This window comes from Anomaloglossus baeobatrachus, chromosome 5 (genome assembly GCF_048569485.1).
Source record: "Anomaloglossus baeobatrachus isolate aAnoBae1 chromosome 5, aAnoBae1.hap1, whole genome shotgun sequence".
Classification (NCBI taxonomy): domain Eukaryota; kingdom Metazoa; phylum Chordata; class Amphibia; order Anura; family Aromobatidae; genus Anomaloglossus; species Anomaloglossus baeobatrachus.
In genome coordinates, this window is record NC_134357.1 from 16,911,612 (window position 1) to 16,938,037 (window position 26,426).

Genomic DNA, 26,426 nt, shown 5'->3' on the forward strand with positions numbered 1-26,426 from the left:
TGTTTTCCTGGTTGCTAGGTGCAACGTCCTGCTGTAGTGACCCTAGTCCAGGCCCTTCATTCCTAATATCAGCCAAACAGGCATATTTACTAGGTTGTGCCAGGTCAGGACTAGGCTCCCTGACACTTTTCCCCCTACCTCTTCTTCTAACTGTTACCCAGCTACCTACCTCTGGGTCCTGATCTTCCCCACCTCCACCCTCCTCCATATCACTGGCCCCAGCCAGAGAAAGCTCAGTGAGCTCTAAACTCCTCTCCAGGTTTGCAATGCCCCTTAGTGTTGCAAGCTGCTTATTTAGATCAGTTACCTTGGCTTCCAAACACGCAACATGCTTGCATCGAGTGCAGATATAGTCACCCTCGAACGGCTGCTCAAGGCATGCATACATCTGACAAGATACACACCTGGTAGCATTGTCCATGGAGCACCTATCAAATGGGGATCAACAGTAAAGTAGAAAAACAAAGAGAAAAAAACGAAAGAAACCCAATTGGAAACGTATAAGGATAAATTCAAACTATGTTCTTGTGTCAAACTATGTAATTGTGTTGAAACTATGCACTTATCTTAAATTCAGCACTTTACTTGAATTCAGCACTTCGCTCGCTCAGCCCCCTCGCTAGTACTGGCTGGTTTATATAGATGTACAATGAGTATCAGAAGCTGCTGGAAGCTTCTAGAAACAGGTGTGACTAATCCTACTAATTAAATCACAAGACTAACCTTTTTTTTTTTTTTTTTTTTTTTTTTTTTTTCCCTTTTCACAGAATCACAAACAGACACACAATCCCCTAATGAAATTCAACAATTACAGTTATCACCACTATGTAATTGTGTTGAAACTATGCACTTATCTTAAATTCTGCACTTTACTTGAATTCAGCACCTCGCTCGCTCAATTTTTTTACATAAGTATCAAACAATTAAAATCCATATGCTCTTATGCATTTCTGGTGCTGCATGCACTGTTAGTTATAGAGAATAGTCATACAAAACTTTAAGATTGTTGGAGAGGGGACGTGTTGGATGTGTATATATATATATATATATATATATATATATATATATATATCTCAATCAGAGGTTCTCTTCCCCCAGGCAAGGAATGTGTTTCAGCTGGGTGGAGGGTTTACCTTGGACAAAAGAATGTCCATTCAGTCAAAAATTGATGGACAATTGTCCATCTGCTGAAAACAGGTTAAGCCAGGATGCGGGTAGTGAACCTTCGTTCAGCTGGTGGGGAACATCCCCTACACCTGGGACTATACATGCCCCTATATCTGCTGAGCTAAAAAGCCCAGTGCTGGACACACGCGCTCTATGTCTTTGTGTGTGGTGACTAACAGGGTTTACCAGATACCAGGAAAACCCCTAGCAGGTGTCACAACACACTGGGTACACAGAGACCTCGATTAAACAGAGGGCCTTGGAGAGGGGAGTGGGGGTCACCATCTGCAGCTGTACCCTGCACTCCCTGGCGTCCCTATACGGGTTCTTTCACCCCTTCGCCGGCTATGTTCCTAAGCCCTCATTTTCCCTAAACTCACCCTGACTAGTGAGCAGGCTGACGAGAGCACTAGTCTCAACTTTACAATACAGAAACACAAGGGTATGAAAACAGACAGGGGAAATAGACATGAAAAGCAAAGTAGCTTCACTGCAGCAAACACCACAGCTGCACACAACTTGTAACGCTTCCTTTAGAGCAGGCTTCTTCCAAAGTGGACCACATTGACATGAGGATTCAGTTTCTATCACTGGCATCAGCTGATCAGCCACATGACTGTACATAATGAAGGGGAGTGATCACAAACAGCTGCACCTGAGATAAATAGCTACAGCCAGCAGCCAGGCAGGAAAACGTGATTAACCCTTATGGCGCTACTAGCAAGAAGATGTCATTCAAGTTTCAGCGGTGGATCTGCAATCAACAAGGCGCTGAGACCTTCTGATTCCAGACTCGTCCGAGGTCTACCCCGGGCGGGACACACTCATGACACTTTGACTACCAATATCATGCCGAGGATACTGGGCTAAGTACCCCCCCTTGACCAAACCCTAACCTTCCTCTCCATTATCCTTAACCCTTGTGGCTGCACTATTAACCCCTTATTCTCCACTTACAGACAACTTGTGCTAAGGCACAAATCTCCAAAGAGCTTGTTAAAGGTTTGAACCCTGTGAGGACACAGACAAGTATCTTCCCCCTCTCTCGAAAGGAAAGTAGATGCCAAGCTAGAAAAGTCATCTGGACTGACAAATGAACTGGTAAAGGGAATAATTTTCACTGACGCAGACAAGTTGTCACTGAACGAGGGAACAAGACTGATTTGCTGTTCTCATATTTTACTAACTACTGGAAGATTTCCCGGAGAGCCTTTCCGAGTTTGTTCGTAAAGTGTAAACTTCCATCCGGACCCTCCGAGGCTCCGCACAACGCATCCTCCCAAACCGGGCCCGGATTGTGCACTCCATGCCTAACTGGATATTACTCACCTACACAACCAGCTTTGATCAAACTCATCATTAAACATCTTCATACTATTCGTTTTATAATAAGCTTTTAATGTTTGGCTCGATAACGTCTTTGGATCAGGCCAACGCTTGCTCTGATGAGTTGTTCTTCCATCCATTGATCGCCGAGATAAAATCAATGGACGCTAAGAAGTTAGAAGTTAAAAATAAATTGTGCGGATTGATTTCTCCTAGGAACCTCAGCTTCTCAGAATTAAAAATGAAAAAAATAAATAAAAGAAGAGCAGGAGATGTTGAGTGCGTCCGTATACAACAAATCTTACGTTGGGGTTTTTGATATTCATCTTAAGAAGAAATATTGTAACAGTGAAGAAAGAAACTGAAACCTCAAAAGACCGGTAAAAAAAAGAGATGTTATTGTAAATAGTAAAATTTAGGTCTGAAAATTATAAAGTTTTTATTTAATGTGAAATGTTTGGATTTTTTTTAATTATTAATTATGAATATTTCTGTCAAATTTATTGAATTAATTTTGGTAAGTGCTCATTAAAATGCGCCTCATCTGATATGTGGCATTGCTGGATTGCCCTCCGTCTCTATCCTCAGGCTCTTCTTAGTCAGAGTCAGAATGAGCTCACTGGCAGATTCTCAGTTAGCTCATTCTGTTACCGGCAATGGCTATAGAAGGCAAATGGTCCAAATGTGAAACCCATTTGCAAAAATAACTTTTTACACTAAAATACAAGCATTTAAGCCCCCAAAAAAATGTCAGCAAAAGTGAACAGCCCCTTCAAAGGCTTACATTTCTCATGATACAAATTCAATTCAATATAGTGACACAATTGGAAAACCCTTGACCGATTGCAAAGCACATGATAGCCATACAAAGACACATATTGTCATGCCAGGGTACACAGACGCTCAGCGTGCAGCGTAACACAAGGGTGACAATGGGAATGTTATAGAAGGAAGGATCTGGTGTTAAGGAAAAAGGAGAGGGGACACCTCCTGCAACTCAACTGAGCCTGGATCCTACGCTCCCTGACATCCCTATACGGTCCTTCACCCCGTCGCCATCATGTGCTCAGGCCCTCACTTTCCCTGAACTCACCCTGGCTAGTGAGAAGGCAGGCAAGAGCACTAGTCTCACTACTACAATGATACAACACAAGGTAAGGGAGACAGACAGAAGGAAAAAGAGACTCCAAGCTAATCAAATGCAGCTAAACACCACAGCTGCAATAGTCACAACTCCTCAGCATATTCCAAAGACAGGTACCTTCCAAAGTGGTCAGCACAGAATGAGAGTCTATAACCGGCATCAGATGGCAAGGCATGTGACTTTTTATAGTAAGGTGGGTGATCACAAAAGAGCTGCACCTAAGATTAAGGCTACAAAGGATAGCCAGATAGAAAATAGTCCTTAACCCCTGCACCACTGAAAGAAAGTAGATACATTCAAACATCAGTTGTAGACCTGCGAACAGTAAGACATTGTGACCTTCTAGTCCCAGAACGGGAAACACTCATGACACAAATAGCATAAAACAGTCCCGATAGAATATTGCAACATGTTCAAAACTGGTGATTGTACACCTCATATTTTGGACTATGTGAAGCCAGAAAAAAAGGAACAAAACATCTGTAAATAGTGATGTAAATGTGTTTTACTCAGCTATAAAATAAGACCTACCCCGTAAATAAGCCCTAGTAGGATTTTGGGGGCTTTATTGATACGCTAAAATATAGACCCTACTTCAAAAATAAGGAGTATTTACCACATCTCAAAAAAAAGTTCTTTTGACCCGGTTGCAACTTTTACCGAAGAGCGTCCAGTGTGTACCGGCATCTGGTCAATGATTACATTCCCAGCCAGATTGTTTCAATGGTTGGTCAAAGCTTCTCCTTAAGGAGACCGACCAGCCGGAGCCAGGACACTTATGACATATTTGCATCACATGTGGGGCCGGGCGTCGGCTGTGTTACGCAGCCATCTTCCCTCTTAAATGCCGCTGCCTTTGATGCTATGTCAATTGTTCCCCCACAATGGCCCCATCTTGAGTCCAGTCACTACTTTACCTACATGCTGCAACTATCGCACAATCACGTCCTCTAAAAATGGCTAAAGAAGTTTAAAAAAAATGGAAAAAAGCAAAAGTTAGATTCTCTACTATTTTTCCAGTTCAAAGTAAAAAACATATAAATAAAAAAAGTTTACATCTGCAAAAGTTGATCAAAAATAGAAAATGATTTATGTCGTACGGTAAACGTCATAAAGCAAAAAAAGACTCAAAATGTCAGAATTGGTGTTTTCAACCTACACAACAAAAAGGCAAAATGAAGATTAAAATGTATCAAATAAAACATAACAAATATGAATCACACAGTTCCATTGATAGAGCTCAAAACACGGCCACACAAACCAATTATTTTGTACAATTTCAGAATATTTTTCAGTAATTTAAAAATAAAAGTAACAACTTTGGAGTCCCTGTAATCACACTGACCCTGAGAGTCATGATGCCGGCCATATTAATTGCACAATGAATACCGTAAAAAGAAAGCTCAAAAATAAATGCAAACATTTTTTTTTTCATAATTTCCTCACTATTGGATTTTTTTTCCTGCTTTCCAGTACATTACATGGTAAAATGAATGGTGTCACTCAAAACTATAAGGATAAGTTCCCACGCTGAGTATGTAATGCGTTTTTGATGCTGTTTGGCTGCACAAAAAACGCAACGTCTTGCAGTTCCAGCGAAGTGAACGGGTTACCCTAAATCTCATTGTGACGTCCAACCACTAGTTGTCACTAGATACAACTAGTGGTGGGGAAGTCAAACAAGCCAGAGGTCTAGAGCCAGGAGGTCACATATGGAACACAGGGAGAAAGCGGAGCCGAGGACAGAGTACGAGCTGGAGGTCAGAAGCCAGGAAGTAACGTAAGGTACACAGGGAGAAAGGGAAGCAGAGGTCAGGGTACGAGCCACAGGTCAGAAGCCAGGAGGTAACGTAAGGTACACCTGGAGAAAGCAAAGCCGAGAACAGGGTACGAGCCAGAGGTCAGAAGCCAGGAAGTAATGTAAGGTACACAGGGAGAAAGTGGAGCCAAGGACAGGGTACGAGCCAGAGGTCAGAAGCAAGGAAGTAACGTAAGGTATACAGGGAGAAAGCGGAGCCAAGCACAGGGTACGAGCCAGAGGTCAGAAGCCAGGAAGTAACGTAAAGTACACAGGGAGAAAGCGGAGCCGAGGATAGGGTATGAGCCACAGTTCAGAAGCCAGGAAGTAACGTAAGGTACACAGGGAGAAAGTGGAGCCGAGTTCAGGGTATGAGTCGAAGGTCAGAAGCCAGGGGGGTAACATCAGGGTCAGGGGTATGGGCGGAGAAGGGTAACAAAGGTCCAAGTAGCGAGACAAGATCAGAACAGAGCACACACAGGACCCAGAACACTCACTGCAGAGCAGTAACTATGACTGGTGGCGTTCCTGGTGAGATTGCTCCATAATGAAGCGCAGCAATGAACAGGCCCCTCCCAACACCAGCGCAGGACCCGAGGCCGGGAACTATCCATCTACAGGACCACAATACAAAACAGAGCATTGACTCTGCTGAGAGCAGAGCATTGCAGATCACAACCACGACGCTCATGCCTTCTGTGCATTTTTTGCATAAATTGGCCTGCACCATGAGTTTGAAATCTATAAAATGTCAATTTCTCTTGCGATAAATATACGTTTTATTTGAGGATTTTCACCATAGACCCCTGACCCCTGCACCGATCACGTGCTTAGGCTCTTTCTGGCCCTAAACTTGCCCTCACTAGTCTACTCACTGCAATAAGACAACACAAGATAGATAAAGCAAACAGGTGGGGAATGACAACAAGAAGCACTCCTAGGTTTCTTCAGCAGGAACTTTGCACCTGCAACAGAAACAACACCACAGCTATGCACAGAGAAGCTCCTTCAACAAGGAAAGCATAGGTATGAGCTATAGCCGGCATAAGAAAGAGTAAGGAGCGGATATTTATAACAGAAGGGAGTAGCTGCAGCTGAGGTTATATCTACCTGATCACTGCAGGATAGAAAGGAAACTTAACCCCTTCAGTGTTGGATGGAATTAAATAAGCTCCAACTCAGGGTAAATGATGAGCGGGCACAAAAGCGGATCTGCAATCAACTAGACACTTTGACCTTCTGATCAGAGATGCCCTAGAGATCACTTCAGGCCGTGTCACTCGTGATAAAGAGTAGCAAAAAATGCAGTGAAAATTCAAAAAGAAAGGTTGTTCTGCACGCAATGTTTTTACCACCAAGAGAGCACTGGTTTTGGTTGCAGAAAAAATGCAGCAAAAACGCTGCATGTGAACATAGTCTGATAAGTGCAGAAATGCTGCAGAAATTACTCATCATGGACACGTGGCCGAACTTGTCCAAACGTTTATACAGCGATGTCATTGAAAAAATAAAAAGTTATAGTTCTTAGAATAATGGAAGGCAAGAAAAAAAAAAAGCACAAAATTGGAAAATCGAAAGGGGTTAAGATTCTTCGTATTTTGCTTTAGATCTGAGAGGGAAAAAAAATCCCAGTGTATCTGACCACAGAAGATGAAAGAGGAAAGTAACAGATTTGTAGAGAACTCAAAACCTTTATGTTTTCACTGCAGAATATAGAACAAAATGTTCAAAGTTCTCCTTCCACTAATCAGGAGCTTCTGTCTGGCCGAGGACGGAACGGTAATGTCGTCCGCCATCATTAGGATCGCTCCCCCGATACATTTCTGAAATGTCTGAGCCATCAGAATAATAAAACAAAAAAGTGGAAAACAATAGCTGGAATCTAAAATCTTTACATATAAAAAAATACATGAATGATAATAAGAGGAAATAATAAAATAGAACATTTGCTGAAAAAGAAAAATCACAATAACTAAGACGAAGTCATAATTTATCAATTTGAGAAATTATTTCATTTAAAAACAAAATAATTACTATTATATTATTATTATTATTATTATTTAAGACAGTCATAATTTATCAATTTGAAAAATGTATTAATTTAAAAACTAAATAATGATTATTATTTTTTATTATTATTATTACTATTATTATTATTAATGTGCAGTTTATGTCTCTTATATCAAGAAATTTGGTTTCAACAATGTTTTTTTTTTGTTTTTTTTTTTTAATATTGAAAGTTATGCACTTTTCAAATGTACTTTTTATATCAATTCCTTGTTTGTTTTTATTTTATTTATATTTTATTCTCTGCTTGCTGTAATTCTATAAGAACCTTTATTTATTGCCTGTAACTCCCATACCGGTGTGCACCTCACAGGCTTCCTGGTTCTGCCCGAAGAGTACGCATGCAGCCGCGCCCCTTTTCCTAAAGGGCCAGCGTACCCTAACCTGGAAGTGCCTCTAAGATCAGCTGAGAGGTTGCAGGTACTTAAAGTACCTTTCCACTAAGGGAGGTGCCTGGGCAACAAGTTAGTTACATTGCTAGTTGTCAGTGCTGCTTCTGCTGATATTGTGTTTCTTTCTGCTGATGATTTGTACCTCTGTTGCAGTTTATTCCTTATCTAATGCTGCTGCTGTTATGACCACCTATGCTACCTGTCTGCCACAATACAAGTTGCTAGTGACCACGTCAGTTGCTGCTGCCGCATCCATCCATCCCAGACGGATCCACTACCACTACTCCGCTTGCTGCTGCAGCCGCTTCTACCAAAGACTGTGCTGTGCTGGAGTATCACAGATCCCCTGGGGCTTCCCTCTGCCGGCTCCTTGCCAATGGGTGTACCTGCTGCCACCTTTGCTGAAAGTAGTGAAAACTCGGAGACCAGTCCAATACACTCCTCTAAGCAAATGGACCCACTAATACAGTGCTCGCCCAGTGAGCATAGTATTGCCTCTAGTGAATACAAATCAGTCCAGGTGATGTGATGGACACACAGAAGTATAAGACTCCGGGTCTGAAACCTGGACTGTAACGATCCGTGCACCGGTGTGTCGCGTCCTACGTCGTACACACTAGCCGGCATTGAGGTCCTGAGCAAGGCAGATCAAAGTAATGTAGTGCGCCTGCGCAGGACCTCAATGTCGGCTAGTGTGGATGACGTAGGACGCGTCATGCACCCAGACTTCAGAAGAAGGCCGAAAGAGGAGGCGCCGTACCCTGAGAACGGAGACACCCACCATATTACCAGTCTGCACCACAACGCCCCTTAGGTGAGTATTATAAAGTGATTTTTGTGTTCTACACAGCGGCCTGGGCTCTTATATACAGCAAGTTAGAATGCTGTACTGTATATAAGAGCCCACTGGTGGTGGCCGCAGCTTATAGGCCCCAAATCTGGTGACAGGTTCCCTTTAATGCCTATGGATTGAGAATGTGATTTCATAAAAGCTCCTGGAGATGGAAGGTGGAGGGTGCACATACTTTTCTACAAATGGTGTACATAGACAAAGAAAGGGACGTGCAACATAAAATATTCTAAAGCACCACATATCGGGGGGGGGTTCTTGATATTTGAGTCACATTATTGTTGTGGATCCTCCGATATTGTAATAGTCATTCTGGTTTTATTTTCACCGTGGTCTTGTTTGTACTTGATTTTATTTATTTTTTTTATTTGATTTTTCTTTATTTCATGACTGTTTATTAGACTCGTCACTTATTTACACTTGTTTTTGCTTCTTTTCCTTTTATTATTATCATCATCAGTCTCGTTACTTATTTCTGTTACAAAATGTATCCAGAAGTGTGAGAAAACGTATCAACTGACTATTGACTCGTGGTGCAAAAAAACAAAATCCACCCAGCGGGGCCGGAGATGATTTTCCTCTCGTTTCTACATGGGTTTTGAAAGACATGAATATTAAGCGGCAAAATGAACAATGTGAGCTCGGAAAACCAATTATCACTGTGGATCACACCTCCACGAGATGAATCCAAACAGGGACGCTTTGCTGTTGTCACCTACCAAACAGTAATGATTTGTCACAAAATAACGAGTGCTGGAGAGACGTCCTAATTATTCAATCAATCATTAGTCCGTGCGGCGCAGAGTCGGGCTGGAAGTCTCTGCCTGCACCCTGTAATTGCTTCTGATGACAGTTAATTCATGTATGTGTGTACACTCGTATGTATGGCTAACTAGTAAGACTTAAGGGTTGGGTTCTCTATAGGAGAACCACTGCAGTGACCAGTCTACCGGAGAACAAATGGGTCGGCCATAGGATCACCCCCGATAAACAATTGTACATGAGAACTTGGCTTGACTAAGAGCTCTTGGGTTCGCTATAGGAAAACCACTGCAGTTACCAGTCTACCGGAGAACAAATGAGTTGGCCATAGGATCACCCCCAATTACCCCATGTACATGAGAACTTGGCTTGACTAAGGTCTCTTGGGCTTTCTATAGGAGAATCACTACAGTGACCTATCTACCAAACAACAAATGGGTCAGCCAGAGGATCACCCCCCGAATACCTCATGTACATGAAAACTTGACCAATATCTCTTGAGTTCTCTATAGGAGAATCACTACAGTGACCTATCTACCGGAGATCAAATGGGTCGGCCATAGGATCTCCCCCCGATTACCCCATGTACATGAGAACTTGGTTTGACCAAGGTCTCGGGTTATCTGTAGAAGAAACCACTACAGTTACTTATCTACTGGAGAACAAATGGGTCGGCCATAGGATCAACCTCAATTACGACATGCACATGAGACCTTGGTTTGACCAAGATCTCTTGGGTTCTTTCTAGGAGAACCACTACAGTGACCTATCTACTGGAGAATATATGGGTCAGCCATAGGATCACCCCCCGATTACCCCATGTACATGAAAACGTGGCTTGACCAAGATCTCTTGGGTTCTCTATAGGAGAGTCACTATAGTGACCTATCTATCGGAGAACAAATGGGTTGGCCATAGGATCACCCCCCCGAATACCCAATGTACATGAGAATATGGCTTGACCAAGATCTCTTGGGTTGTCTGAGAGAAGAACCACTACAGTGACCTATCTACTGGAGAACAAATCTGTCGGTCATAGGATCCCTCTCGATTACCAAATGTACATGAGAACTTGACTTGACCAAGATCTCTTGGGTTCTCTATAGGAGAACCACTACAGTGACCTATCTAAAAGAGAACAAATGGGTCGGCGATAGGAAATCCAATATGAGGATCCTTCTTTTCCCCGAACATCATCTGTCAGAGGAAGGTCCCCATAAACTGTTGGCTGATCCCATCGCTATCGGTGGTGACCATTCATTTTTAGTCTAGTGTGTATGGTCGCTTAAGGATGATACATAAGAAGTTATCGGGTTTACAGAATTAACTTTTCCTGCTAAATGGAAATGTACCCAAGTTCTCTCCTCAGATGTTTTAATTAGTGGTTCAAAGTAACACAACAATAAAACAATGTTTGCCAACTTACATTTTGCAATTTCAAAGAAGAAACAGAACAAACAGCCTGTGCAACAATAAAGGCCCCTAATTAATACTTGGTTTCTCACCCTTTGTCATTGATGGCCTCGTTTCTTGTAGCCGTCTATAAGCTTCTTGTACTTCTTCGCTGGTATTTTCTCCCACTCTTCCCTTGCAGTTTGTTCCTGCTCTTGAATGTTTGCCGGGTTATTTTTCCCAATGGCAGATTTCAGCTCACCCCAAAGATTTTCAATGGGATTGAGGTCAGGAGTCATTGCTGGAAATTTTAAAACCGACCATATTTTCTTTTTCATCCATTCCTGTGAAATTTTGGATGTCTAGTTTGGGTCATTGTCTTGCTGGAAGACCCAAGTTCTTCGACTCAAGCCAAGTTTTCTTACGCTAGGTAGAACATTTCGCCCTAAAATCTCTTGATAATTCTCTGATTTTATGATTCCTGTGATACAGGAAAGTCCTTCAGTACCAGACGCAGCAAAGCAACTCAACAGCATTATGTATCCTCCATCATGCTTAACTGTGGGTAGGGTATTCTTTTCCTTATAAGCTTCATTATGCCGTCTGTAAATAAACTGTTGCTTTGCATTGCCAAAAAGGTCTATGGCCTTCACCCATTGCTTGGTTTAGTGTGCGGTGTATGGTATTAGTTGAAACCATGACCCAAGACTGTTCCAGGTTGGTCTTCAGGTCTTTGGAAGTTTGACGTGGTGTTTTTTTCCACTATTCGCATAAACCTTCAAAGACCTCTCTAGTCAATTTTCCTCTTTCGCCCACGTCCAGGGAGGTTCTTGATGGCTCCATGCTTGGCAGACTTCTTAATAACATTGCACACTGTTGAGACTAGGATACCATGGACTTTGGAGATGGCCTTATACCCTTTGGAAGGCTTGTGTTTGCTAATAAGAGTAGTTCTGATGTCCTCTTACAGATCCTTTGTCTTCACCATTGTGACAAAGTAACATGACCGACCATGTGGCTTTTTAAAACACGGAAGTCATCATTCATTGGCTAAGTCACGTCACATGGGCACCGACAATGTATCACCGGTGATTCTCATTTGTGATTTACCACAGACGAGTCACAATGTGTTGGCCCCGATACCAGGGTCACATCAGATTTAGGTTCCCCCCCCATTGATTTTTGCTTACAATTGTTGTTTATCTTTTGCTCTTTTGTATTTAACACGAGCGCTCGATACAAAAAAAGCCGATATTCCACATTATGTACTGACATTTCATGGGTGCCAATAACGATAAGCAGGACTATAGAGGGATTGAATACTTATGCATCGGCCTATTTTGTATCTATGAGCTGCAATGATTGTAAACATTTGATTGCATTGTTACATTTTAGCACTAAAGAGTTTTTCCATTAACAGCATAAAAAAAAGCCTCATTATAGGTTAGACGGAGGAGGGGGTGAATACATTTTCCCAGGCGCTGAATATTTAGCGTGGGGTAGAATGAGATCAGTAGGGACACTGCTTGTATCGGAGTTTGGTCCCATTTTATCCGTCTTTATATAGCATCCCCCCTTCTGATCTCCTGCGCTCCACAAATGATAAATTCTCTGTGGAATCCGTTCACTTCCCCCCTTCTTAAATGTTTCCAGGAAAATTTGGGCGTCAGTGCAGCAATTTCCTGGGAACATAACGGCGGCAATTACTTCTGACTGCAGCGGAGTCCGGATGAAAGGGAACAGGCACTGCGGTGTAAGCGGTGGGGAGAGAAGGTCACGTCATGTTTCTTCTCCGGTTTTTACACTTTGATCACTGCGGCTACCGAGCCGAGCGTCAGAGCTAAGAAAAATTATAGATAAATATTCCGGAACTCGAAAAAAATTGTTTATAAAAATAAACAAAAGGGAAAATAAAACTGTTTATGAAATAAAATGTATTATAATTTATTTTTTTTATCATCTAAACTTTTTTTTTCCTATTTTTTGAAATAATTTACCTTCATTTTTCTTATGTAACAGATTTGCATTATGAAAAATTCCTTAAGACATTGCAGTCCAAATATTATGAGATTACGTGATGCACCATTATCCATCAGTAAAGGGGTGGCCAAGATTAGTAGAACACGGGGGCCACAACTCCAGGCCATTGGTTGTGTATCACATTGTAGCTCAACCCATTAAAGTCTTACTGACTGAGCTGCAGTACCAGGCAGAACCTGTGGACAAGGGGGGCAATGTTTAATTGTTTGTTTTGTTTTTTTTCTTTTTTTTTTTCTTAAATTCTGGACAAAGCCTTTAAATTTTGGAGATTAAATGCTAATGAATATTTTTTTTGTGTGAAAATTCATCAAGTTGACTCTTAAAGAGCCTGAGCACCTCCAGAGGGGGCTAATAAATAAATTATATATATATATATATATATATATATATATATATATGTATACTGTGTTTTCCTGAAAATAAGATCTAGCGGGAGTTTTCTGTAAGGCCTAAATATAAGCCCTCCCCCAAAAATAAGACCTAGTCGCGGTTCAATAATGAAGTGTATACTGCAGGACACTTCACTATAGAAAGCAGACACCTCCAAAACAGGGAAGACAGAAGACCCCGCAATTATATTCACCAGACGCTAACCGGGAGCAGTGGAATGCGTCAAGGATCTGTGGCGGAACGCATACCCACACATCAGATATCACACACACTCACAACATCCAGTGATATTGATTGCTTCTCAGCAATAAGGATCTGTGACGCTGTGCATTGTGCAGTGGAGCTTCCAGGACCTGCGGATGGAACGCATCATGTGATGCTGTGCACTGTGCAGTAGAGCTTCCAGGACCTGCGGATGGAATGCATCATGTGATGCTGTGCACTGTGCAGTGGAGCTTCCAGGACCTGCGGATGGAATGCATCATGTGATGCTGTGCACTGTGCAGTGGAGCTTCCAGGACCTGCGGATGGAACGCATCATGTGATGCTGTGCACTGTGCAGTAGAGCTTCCAGGACCTGCGGATGGAATGCATCATGTGATGCTGTGCACTGTGCAGTGGAGCTTCCAGGACCTGCGGATGGAACGCATCATGTGACGCTGTGCACTGTGCAGTGGAGCTTCCAGGACCTGCGGATGGAACGCATCATGTGACGCTGTGCACTGTGCAGTGGAGCTTCCAGGACCTGCGGATGGAACGCATCATGTGACGCTGTGCACTGTGCAGTGGAGCTTCCAGGACCTGCGGATGGAATGCATCATGTGACGCTGTGCACTGTGCAGTGGAGCTTCCAGGACCTGCGGATGGAATGCATCATGTGACGCTGTGCATTGTGCAGTGGAGCTTCCAGGACCTGCGGATGGAATGCTTCATGTGACGCTGTGCATTGTGCAGTGGAGCTTCCAGGACCTGCGGATGGAATGCATCATATGACCCTGTGCACTGTGCAGTAGAGCTTCCAGGACGTGCGGATGGAATGCATCATGTGACACTGTGCACTGTGCAGTGGAGCTTCCAGGACCTGCGGATGGAACGGATCATGTGATGCTGTGCACTGTGCAGTAGGGCTTCCAGGACCTGCGGATGGAATGCATCATGTGACACTGTGCAGTAGAGCTTCCAGGACCTGCGGAGGGAATGCATCATGTGACCCTGTGTACTGTGCAGTGGAGCTTCCAGGACCTACGGATGGAACGCATCATGTGACACTGTGTACTGTGCAGTGGAGCTTCCAGGACCTGCGGATGGAACGCATCATGTGACCATGTGCACTGGAGCTTCCAGGACCTGCGGATGGAACGCATCATGTGACGCTGTGCACTGTGCAGTGGAGCTTCCAGGACCTGCGGATGGAATGCATCATGTGACGCTGTGCACTGTGCAGTAGAGCTTCCAGGACCTGCGGATGGAACGCATCATGTGACCATGTGCACTGGAGCTTCCAGGACCTGCGGATGGAACGCATCATGTGACGCTGTGTACTGTGCAGTGGAGCTTCCAGGATCTGCGGATGGAACGCATCATGTGACACTGTGTACTGTGCAGTGGAGCTTCCAGGACCTGCGGACGGAATGCATCATGTGACGCTGTGCACTGTGCAGTGGAGCTTCCAGGACCTGCGGATGGAACGCATCATGTGACACTGTGCACTGTGCACTGGAGCTTCCAGGACCTGCGGATGGAACGCATCATGTGACACTGTGCACTGTGCAGTGGAGCTTCCAGGACCTGCGGATGGAATGCATCATGTGACACTGTGTACTGTGCAGTGGAGCTTCCAGGACCTGCGGATGGAACGCATCATAGAGACAATAGAGCAGAGCGTTCCCTGCTGACCGTAAGCAAGTGGTATCACCGGATGTGGTGAGTGAGTGCACGCGATTGTATGTGTGATATTTGATGTGTGTGTGTGTGTATGCGATCTGATGTGTGAGTGTCGGCCAGATGGAGGGGAGGACGGCGTGCAGAATACCTGCTGGGAACACCCGCTGAGGATCGCAGAAAGACCTGGGAGCCACGCAGACATCCGGGGTCTGGTAAGTATGACGATCCTGGGAAGGGGATATGCATTTTTTGGAGGGTACACTTACGCCAAACTATTTTTCCCCGAAAATAAGACCTAGAGCTTTTTATGGAGCCAAAAAAAAAAAAATATATGACAGTGTCTTATTTTCAGGGAAACATGGTATGTATGTGTATGTGTATGTATGTGTAATATATATATATATATATATATATATATATATATATATATATATAAAATGTATTGGATCATTATCTATAGAAAGTGGATGTTTAGTAACAGATTTATTCATTTTTGTATAACAATTTTTATTTCCTCAAAATGCGATACAATTCAAGTTTCACCTCTGTTATGCTGTGTGATCCCCAAAAACCCCACTTATGAATAAAAGCTAGCATCAATGATCCTCATATCTGGACTGGTTTGCGGTTATGTTCTTCTAGAAGCCAAAATTGACCATTGGTACGGTACTTTATAGTATTTCTAATAGACAATATGGAACTAGAGCCCTGCCGGGACCTTCCACCTCAATGAATTCATGGGAAGAGAAATGCACAACTACGAAACTGGGCTCTCATTTTTTGGAAGGTGGAAGGTACAATTTCTGGTTCTCTTTCTGGAAAAGTCTCACTGTATCCAAGAAGAAGGACAAGCGATTGATGGAAGGAAGGAATTAACACGGAAAACAGCCATGACAAGGAGAGGTCCGGGGGAGACCAGACTGCAGACCTTACAGATATTGAGCTTATCATGTACATTTTGCTTTCACATATGTAGAAATTTATAAGTGGGGAGGAAAAATGACAGAACTGTGGCGTAAAAGACTTTAACAATTACTGTGAAGGTGGAGTCTGGCATTTTTAGATAGTACTATAATATAGAAATTAGCCAAAAGAAATATAAAAATGAAATATAAAAAAGCTCAAAACTAAAATAATCTGATCCTAATCAGCAGAAAGTGAGTATATATTGTTGCTCATTATATTATCATATTTCAATATAATATAGAACCCACTGATAAATTATATTAGTGATGAGCGAGCACTACCATGCTCAGGTGCTCAGTACTGGTAACTAGTGATTAGCGGGCACTACCATGCTCAGGTGCTCAGTACTGGTAACTAGTGATGAGCGAGCACTACCATGCTCAGGTGCTCAGTACTGGTAACTAGTGATGAGCGGGCACTACCATGCTCAGGTGCTCAGTACTGGTAACTAGTGATGAGCGGGCACTACCATGCTCAGGTGCTCAGTACTGGTAACTAGTGATGAGCGAGCACTACCATGCTCAGGTGCTCAGTACTGGTAACTAGTGATGAGCGGGCACTACCATGCTCGGGTGCTCAGTACTGGTAACTAGTGATGAGCGGGCACTACCATGCTCAGGTGCTCAGTACTGGTAACTAGTGATGAGCGGGCACTACCATGCTCAGGTGCTCAGTACTGGTAACTAGTGATGAGCGGGCACTACCATGCTCGGGTGCTCAGTACTGGTAACTAGTGATGAGCGGGCACTACCATGCTCAGGTGCTCAGTACTGGTAACTAGTGATGAGCGGGCACTACCATGCTCAGGTGCTCTATACTGGTAACTAGTGATGAGCGGGCACTACCATGCTCAGGTGCTCAGTACTGGTAACTAGTGATGAGCGGGCACTACCATGCTCGGGTGCTCAGTACTGGTAACTAGTGATGAGCAGACACTACCATGCTCAGGTGCTCTGTACTGGTAACTAGTGATGAGCGAGCACTACCATGCTCAGGTGCTCAGTACTGGTAACTAGTGATGAGCGGGCACTACCATGCTCAGGTGCTCAGTACTGGTAACTAGTGATGAGCGAGCACTACCATGCTCAGGTGCTCAGTACTGGTAACTAGTGATGAGCGGGCACTACCATGCTCGGGTGCTCAGTACTGGTAACTAGTGATGAGCGGGCACTACCATGCTCAGGTGCTCAGTACTGGTAACTAGTGATGAGCGAGCACTACCATGCTCAGGTGCTCAGTACTGGTAACTAGTGATGAGCGGGCACTACCATGCTCGGGTGCTCAGTACTGGTAACTAGTGATGAGCGGGCACTACCATGCTCAGGTGCTCAGTACTGGTAACTAGTGATGAGCGGGCACTACCATGCTCAGGTGCTCAGTACTGGTAACTAGTGATGAGCGGGCACTACCATGCTCGGGTGCTCAGTACTGGTAACTAGTGATGAGCGGGCACTACCATGCTCAGGTGCTCAGTACTGGTAACTAGTGATGAGCGGGCACTACCATGCTCAGGTGCTCTGTACTGGTAACTAGTGATGAGCGGGCACTACCATGCTCAGGTGCTCAGTACTGGTAACTAGTGATGAGCGGGCACTACCATGCACAGGTGCTCAGTACTCATAGCTAGTGATGAGCGGGCACTACCATGCACAGGTGGACGGTACTCGTAACTAGTGATGAGCGGGCATTGCCATGCTCAGGTGCTCAGTACTGGTAACTAGTGATGAGCGGGCACTGCCATGCTCAGGTGCTCAGTACTGGTAACTAGTGATGAGCGGGCACTGCCATGCTCAGGTGCTCAGTACTGGTAACTAGTGATGAGCGGGCACTACCATGCACAGGTGGATGGTACTCGTAACTAGTGAAAGTCATGGCTCAAAAGAATTTCCATAGAGCTGTGACCGCTCTAGACTCAGCTGACATTAGTGATCCTGACTTTATAAAAACAACAAAAGCGGACACCACAACGTCTCTCACCTGAACACAAAAACCATTTCCAAGACCAATCCCCAAAACCTACATCCAATACCAAATACAACAACATATCCCCAACTCATATACAGTATCCCAAAATGCCCATATTCGACACCCAGATTTACCGCTCCTACCCTGCACTGAACATATCCAACATCCATATGCAAAACCTGATTCAACATCAAAAATTTACCACCCATTTAGTCCATTGAAATCAATAACGAATATCCAATATCCAAATACAACACACTTGAATTCGTAACCCACCTGCAAAACCCGTATCCAACAATGGGAAAACACAAAGAAAATGAAGCAGGAGAACGTTGCTGTCTGTAAATGGCCGTGTTTACAGATGGAGGGGGCTGTGTGGTGTGGAGGAGACCTCCCTGCAGATGGAGGGGGCTGTGTGGTGTGGAGGAGACCTTCCTGCAGATGGAGGGGGCTGCGTGGTGTGGAGGAGACCTTCCTGCAGATGGAGGGGGCTGTGTGGTGTGGAGGAGACCTTCCTGCAGATGGAGGGGGCTGTGTGGTGTGGAGGAGACCTCCCTGCAGATGGAGGGGGCTGTGTGGTGTGGAGGAGACCTCCCTGCAGATGGAGGGGGCTGTGTGGTGTGGAGGAGACCTCCCTGCAGATGGAGGGGGCTGTGTGGTGTGGAGGAGACCTCCCTGCAGATGGAGGGGGCTGTGTGGTGTGGAGGAGACCTCCCTGCAGATGGAGGGGGCTGCGTGGTGTGGAGGAGACCTTCCTGCAGATGGAGGGGGCTGTGTGGTGTGGAGGAGACCTCCCTGCAGATGGAGGAGGCTGTGTGGTGTGGAGGAGACCTCCCTGCAGATGGAGGGGGCTGCGTGGTGCGAAGGAGACCTCCCTGCAGATGGAGGGGGCTGTGTGGTGTGGAGGAGACCTCCCTGCAGATGGAGGGGGCTGCGTGGTGTGGAGGAGACCTCCCTGCAGATGGAGGGGGCTGCATGGCGCAGAGGAGACCTTCCTGCAGATGGAGGGGGCTGCATGGCGCGGAGGACACCTTCCTGCAGATGGAGGAGGCTGCGTGGTGTGGAGGAGACCTCCCTGCAGATGGAGGGGGCTGCGTGGTGCGAAGGAGACCTCCCTGCAGATGGAGGGGGCTGTGTGGTGCGGAGGACACCTCCCTGTGGATGGAGGGGCTGCGTGGTGCAGAGGAGACCTCCCTGCGGATGGAGGGGGCTGCATGGCGCGGAGGAGACCTTCCTGCAGATGGAGGGGGCTGCATGGCGCGGAGGAGACCTCCCTGCAGATGGAGGGGGCTGCATGGCGCGGAGGAGACCTTCCTGCTGAAGCTTTTCTAAGGAATGAAAGCAGTGATTTCATCCAGCACAGCTGTATAAAGCGTTTTTCCTCCTCAGTAACCCCTCGTCTTCCCTCTCCGCCGTGTCCCTTCTTACTGCCGTACTGACGAAGATGAAGAAACATTAATACTCAGAAAACGTTCCGCTCCGGTGACTACAGACGTCTTGCAGGGGACGGGGAGTGTTTAAGGTTTGGAGAGATCACTTTATAATGGATGATTTAGTGATGTCCCGGGTTCTGCTCTTACCTGAATGAAGACGTATTCATCCTGCACCACCAAGGAATTGGTATCAATGAAGCGGGAGAAGGGGCCGCTCCTCGTCGTCTCCGCACATTCTTGGATTCTGCAGGTTATGTAATGAGCGTCTGCCAAAAAAGGAGAAAAAAAACAATGGATTAGGTCTCATGGTCCCCAAAAATGCGGACAGTTCTGAGGTTGTGCCTTATTGTGCAGCATATCGTCACGCTTGGTACCAAGCGAAAGGGAAGGGAAACCCTGTGCCTAGGGAAAGGGAAGATGGTGACCCCTTTCCAAGCATACTGCTGGTCCTTGGGGTCCCTCACCATCCTAGATAGGTTCCACGCCTATGCGTCAAGTCAGATACCTTATCTAAGGTATCCCTAGTGCTGGACCCTAAATAGGAACCGGATGGGATGAGCTCTTCGTCAACCCCACTAAACACTGGAGAAGACACAAGGAGGACACATGGGGAGAAAGCATGAACTACTTATCATTAGATGACTCAGGAAGAAGTTCAGCAAAGTTTTCATCAATGATATCACAGAGGAGTACAAGCCACCTGCTTGCAACCAAGGCCTGAATTAACTGAATAATATCACCAGAACCAGTCCAAGAAAGGAAGGAATATTTAAGCACCAAGATAATGCGGATGATCAGCAGCTGGGTGGAAGGCGAGCTCCTGCTGGGTCCAAAAGGGGAAAGATGAAAATCCAGCAGGAAAGCTACCAATATCGATGACTACTGATAGCAGGAACAATAGAAAGTCAAGGAGCATTCTGCACAGCCAAAAGCTGTGACCTTCTATGACCAGAAACCACATGACTGTCACCCGTGACACACCCCTGACATATATATGGTCAATATAATGGCCAAGAACATTCATTGTGGTCGCGGTCAGACATTCGCCACCTGGCTTCCATACTTCCTAGCCTGTGACCTCCCCACTCTTATCATGGGGGACTTTAACATCCCTATTGATGATCCCCTCTCCAGCTGCCGCTCATCTTTGATCTCTAACCTCCTCTCTTGGCCTTTCACAACTAACTAACTCTCCTACACATGAAGGTGGGAATGCGCTGGACCTGGTCTTCTCTCGCCTCTGCTCAGTCTCCGCTGTCTCCAACATCATCACTTCCCTGTGTCTAAAACTCAACTTGTCAGTAACTGAATTTCGGATATTTCCTCCCTCTCCCAACCTTCCCAAACCCAATATTACCCTTTCCGTGTGTGGCTCTACCACTACGCCCAGCAGCACGCCCGCTGTCTTGTGTGGCTCTACCACTACGCCCAGCAGCACGCCCGCCGTCTTGTGTGGCTCTACCATTACTCCCCAGCAGCACGCCCGCCGTCTTGTGTGGCTCCACCACTACGCCCCAGCAGCACGCCCGCTGTCTTGTGTGGCTCTACCACTACACCCCAGCAGCACGCCCGCCGTCTTGTGTGGCTCTACCACTACACCCCAGCAGCACGCCCGCCGTCTTGTGTGGCTCTACCACTACACCCCAGCAGCACGCCCGCTGTCTTGTGTGGCTCTACCACTACACCCCAGCAGCACGCCCGCTGTCTTGTGTGGCTCTACCACTACACCCCAGCAGCACGCCCGCTGTCTTGTGTGGCTCTACCACTACGCCCCAGCAGCACGCCCGCTGTCTTGTGTGGCTCTACCACTACGCCCCAGCAGCACGCCCGCTGTCTTGTGTGGCTCTACCACTACACCCCAGCAGCACGCCCGCTGTCTTGTGTGGCTCTACCACTACGCCCCAGCAGCACGCCCGCTGTCTTGTGTGGCTCTACCACTACACCCCAGCAGCACGCCCGCTGTCTTGTGTGGCTCTACCACTACACCCCAGCAGCACGCCCGCTGTCTTGTGTGGCTCTACCACTACGCCCCAGCAGCACGCCCGCTGTCTTGTGTGGCTCTACCACTACGCCCCAGCAGCACGCCCGCTGTCTTGTGTGGCTCTACCACTACGCCCCAGCAGCACGCCCGCTGTCTTGGGGTTATATTTCACTCCGATCTCTCCTTGGCTCCCCACATTCGTTCCCTCGCTCGCTCATGTCGCCTCCACATCAAAAACATCTCTAGAACTCGACCTTTTCTTACCGTTGACTGCAAAAACTCTTCCTGTCGCTCTTATTTGTTTTCGCCTGGATTATTGTAACTCTTTACTAATTGGGCTCCCTGTTACTAAACTCTCCCCTCTCTAGTCCATCCTGAATGCCGCAGCCAGGATCATTTCCTCTCCATCCGCTTCACTGATGCCTCCGCTCTGTGCCAGTCATTGCACTGGTTACCCACTGGTTACCCAGCAGCTACAGAATCCAATATAAACATATCACTCTTACCTCCAAAGTGCTCCAATGTTCTGCACCGCCCTACATCTCCTCCCTCATCTCTATCACCCTACCCGTCCTCTCCACAGTTCTGCACCACCCTACATCTCCTCCCTCATCTCTATCACCCTACCCGTCCTCTCCACAGTTCTGCACCACCCTACATCTCCTCCTTCATCTCTATCACCCTACCCGTCCTCTCCACAGTTCTGCACCGCCCTACATCTCCTCCCTCATCTATGTCTATCACCTCCCGTCCTCTCCACAGTTCTGCACCGCCCTACATCTCCTCCCTCATCTCTGTCTATCACCCTACCCGTCCTCTCCACACTTCTGCAGCGCCCTAAATCTCCTCCTTCATCTCTTTCTATCACCTACCCGTCCTCTCCATGGTTCTGCACCGCCCTACATCTCCTCCTTCATCTATGTCTATCACCTCCCGTCCTCTCCACAGTTCTGCACCACCCTATATCTCCTCCTTCATCTATGTCTATCACCTCCCGTCTTCTCCACAGTTCTGCACTCCCTCCATCTCCTTCTCATCTCTGTCTATCGCCCCACCCGTCCTCTCCACAGTTCTGCAGCCCCCTACATCTCCTCCCTCATCTCTATCACCCCACCCATGCCCTCCGTTCTGCTAATGACCTAAGACTGACATCCTCCATAATTCGAACCTCCCACTCCCGTCATCAAGATTTCTCACGAGCTGCGCCAGTTCTCTGGAACACACTACCAAGAGCAATCCGATTAATTCCCAACATCCACACCTTCACGCAGGCCCTAAAAACGCATTTCTTTAGACTAGCCTATCACCTCACTGCCCTGATCTAATCTAGACCCTTCTGCCCTTCATAAAATTTACAATTCTTGTCCCCTGTATCTTCTGGTTCCTTCCTCTCCATGTACTTTTGAGGTTAACAGTAGCACCCAAGCATTGGATCTTATTGGGATCCATGGGCCCCTTTGACACTTTGGAGACAGCTATACAATACTTGGCACGTGATAATTAGGGGACCTGCTAAAAGAGTTTTTCAAAGTAGTAAAAAGTTTCGACAAACGGAGAAAACGGAAAAAAAAAAATAGCAAGAGCCGCATAACTCAACTGATTGATTCCAGAGCTGCCCCTCCGCCTGTCAATACTGGCCCCTTTTTAGTCCGCGCCTCTGCCATCTACCATGACCTCTGTAATATTTGTATCCAAATATTGCATTTTATTTTTTATTTCTCAGATACATCCAAAATGAAAAAAATAATCTTCGGAAATAGACTTTAAAAAAAGAAAAATATTCTACCGTTTTATGTACGCAGCTCCTTTGTGTCTCCGAGGTAACAGACTACAAAGCCCTCCTGTGTAGTCGGATGCTGCGGTCAGACTCTTTTACAGCTTTGCAATAATTCTGGCTTAGGAGCAAAAATGTACATTATGAAGAAATATGAGGCCGATAGAAGTGTGACCGCAGGATCAGGCGGCTCGGGTGTAGTGTGGGCAGCATTGTGGCTCAGTGGTTAGCATTTAAGTCTTGTGGTGGCTCAGTGGAAAAAAAAAGGATTTATTTTAGTGTGTTACATTGGAGATTTGCGGATGAAAGTTTCAATAATGATGTTTTTAATGTTGCTTTTTTTTATATCAGATGCATTAATGCAAAGCAAACCATCAATTAGTCAGTGACTGGCTGCAATCTCACAGTGAGGACCTGGGGCGCCATAACACAGGACCATAACGTCCTCCATGTGCAAGTGCATACGACCCTTTATGTGTCCCACCAGAGTGTACAGACGCTCAGCGTGCAGCGCAGCACAAGTGTAACAATGGGAATGTACAGGAGGAAGGTCCTGGCGATAGGGAGAGGGGACGCCTCCTGCAACTGACCCGAATTTATACCCTTTGTTCCCAAATGTAACGCTGGCGGCCGGTGTAGGGGCAGCGAGAGGGGTTAGTGGACCCACTGGACCACAGGGGTGACCCGGGCTTACTTTTTAGTTGGAGGGGCTTAACTAAGTGCCCACCGTGAGGCGGACTCCAGGTACCAATCCCAGCGCAGTGACTGGGACTGTGGCAATTGACCCCCAGTACAGGAGATGGACTCTGGTATAGGCAGGATGAGTGAGGCAGGCTGGACAGGCGGGTACAGACAAGTATGGTGGGCACAGCAGGGACAGACGGGTATGAGAAGGCAGACTCTGGTACAGGTGACTGACACAGGGGTAACGAGACCTGACAACTAGCTAGACAGACAGGTCTGGGAACATTGCACAGGCACCTCCCCTAATAGGAGGGTGCCTTAAATACAAAGTGCATTTCTGAGAAATAGTGCGCTGGCCCTTTAAGAGGAGGGCCGATGGGCGAGCTCTAAGTACATGTGCGGCAAACCTGGGCTGCGTGCACAAGCCCCGGGAGGGAAAGGAAGCAGCAGCACACGTGGACAGCCAGGACCCAGCTGGGGTGGTAAGTCGGCGTCTCTGCAAAGACGCCTTTGCTACACCAATTGTCCCTATACGGGTCCTTCCCCCATTGCCATCACTTGCCTAGGCCCTCACTTCCCCTGACTAACCTTGGCTAGAGAGAAGGCTGGTGAGAACACTAGTCTCACCACTGCATTAATTATTGTATTATAACAGAACACAAGGTAAGGGACACAGACAGAAGGAAAATAGACACAAAAAGGAAAACAATCCAAGCTCCTCCAATGCAGCTAAACACCACAGCTGCAATAGTCATGACGCCTCAGCTTCTTCCAGAGACAGGTTCCTTCCAAAGTGGACAGCATAAGAATGAGAATCTATAACCGGCATCAGATAGTAACACATGGGACATTTTATAGTGGAAGGGAGTGATTACAAAAGAGCTGTACCTGAGATTAAGGCTACAAAGAACAGCCAGATAGGAAAGAGTCCTTAACCTCTACAGCGCTGAAAGAAAGTAGATACACTCAAATACAAGCTGTAAATCTGCGAACAATAAGGAGTTGTGACCGTCTGGTCCCAGACTCGCCAGAGGTCTCCCCAGAGCGGGGCACACCCATGACACTATGACAGCCAATGTGACAAAACTATTCTGGAACGTTTTGGAAAATATCCGCCCCGCTGATTTTTTTGGGGATCAAGAACAAATTGAGCAGCCTCATACAACAATCTGGAGGTGCATTTTCTTTATTCTTCTTTTAGCTCCTCGCTCCTCCTGATTCCAGACAACACAAAGCAACAGAACAGCAAACTAATCACACGGGGACAATAACGGCGAAGTGTCCGGATGCATTAAAGATTATAATAACTCACCAGCGTCTGCAACGCAAATAATTGGCCTCATATGGACAATATCAGTAAAGAGCCGCAGGCAGAAAACACCGGGACGTGGCTTTTATTTTAATTTGTACAAATACAAGTGAAATGCTGCAAAGTCTGATGTACGTAGGAGCGAAACCCACACAGATTCTTCAGCCACACGTGGTCCTCACGGGCTCCAGGTCTAGATGGAAAAGTTGTTTGTGGTAACATTCAATGAGGTAGAATTATCATAACTTCCCCTAGAACCAGAATTGTAACACGCGTGGCCAGTGTAGGGGCAGCAAATGGGATTAGTAGATCCACTGGACCACAGGGGGTCCGGGGCTTTCCTTCTAGTGAGAGGGGCTTAACTAAGTGCCTACCATGAGGCAGACGCCAGGTACTACTACCAGGGCAGTGACCGGGACTGTTGTAGCTGACCCCTAGGACAGGTGATGGAGTCTGGTATAGGGGCAGGTGAACGCTGTATGTCTGAGGCAGACAGGCAGGCAGGTATGGACAGGTATGGTGGCCACGGCAGGGACAGATAGGTATGGGTAGGCAGACTCAGGTAGAGGTGACTGACACAGCAGATAATGGGACCTAGCAACCAGCTAGACAGACAGGACACTGACTAACTAAAGGTGTTGCACAGGCACCTCCCCTAATGGGAGGGTGCCTTAAAAAAAAAAAAATATATATATATATATATATATATATATATATTATATATATATATATGCAGTGCCTACAAGTAGTATTCAACCCCCTGTGGATTTAGCAGGTGTATACATTCGGAATTAACTTGGCATTGTGACATTTGGACTGTAGATCAGCCTGGAAGTGTGAAATGCAGCAAAAAAGAATGTTATTTCTTTTTTTATTTTTTTGTTAAATTGTGAAAAGTTTATTCAGAGGGTCATTTATTATTCAACCCCTCAATCCACCAGAATTCTGTTTGGTTCCCCTAAAGTATTAAGAAGTATTTCAGGCACAAAGAACAATGAGCTTCACATGTTTGGATTAATTATCTCTTTTTCCAGCCTTTTCTGACTAATTAAGACCCTCCCCAAACTTGTGAACAGCACTCATACTTGGTCAACATGGGAAA

General features: G+C 46.0%; 1 protein-coding gene across 1 annotated transcript in view; it reads right to left on the minus strand.

Annotated features, from left to right (window-relative positions):
• Window positions 1-26,426, minus strand: part of SORCS3 (sortilin related VPS10 domain containing receptor 3) — an 866,891-nt gene that overhangs the window by 247,531 nt on the left and 592,934 nt on the right. Inside the window, exon 7 of the mRNA XM_075348233.1 lies at window positions 19,724-19,842. Within this exon, the coding sequence (XP_075204348.1) occupies window positions 19,724-19,842 (119 nt within the window). The remainder of the gene's footprint in view (window positions 1-19,723; window positions 19,843-26,426) is intronic.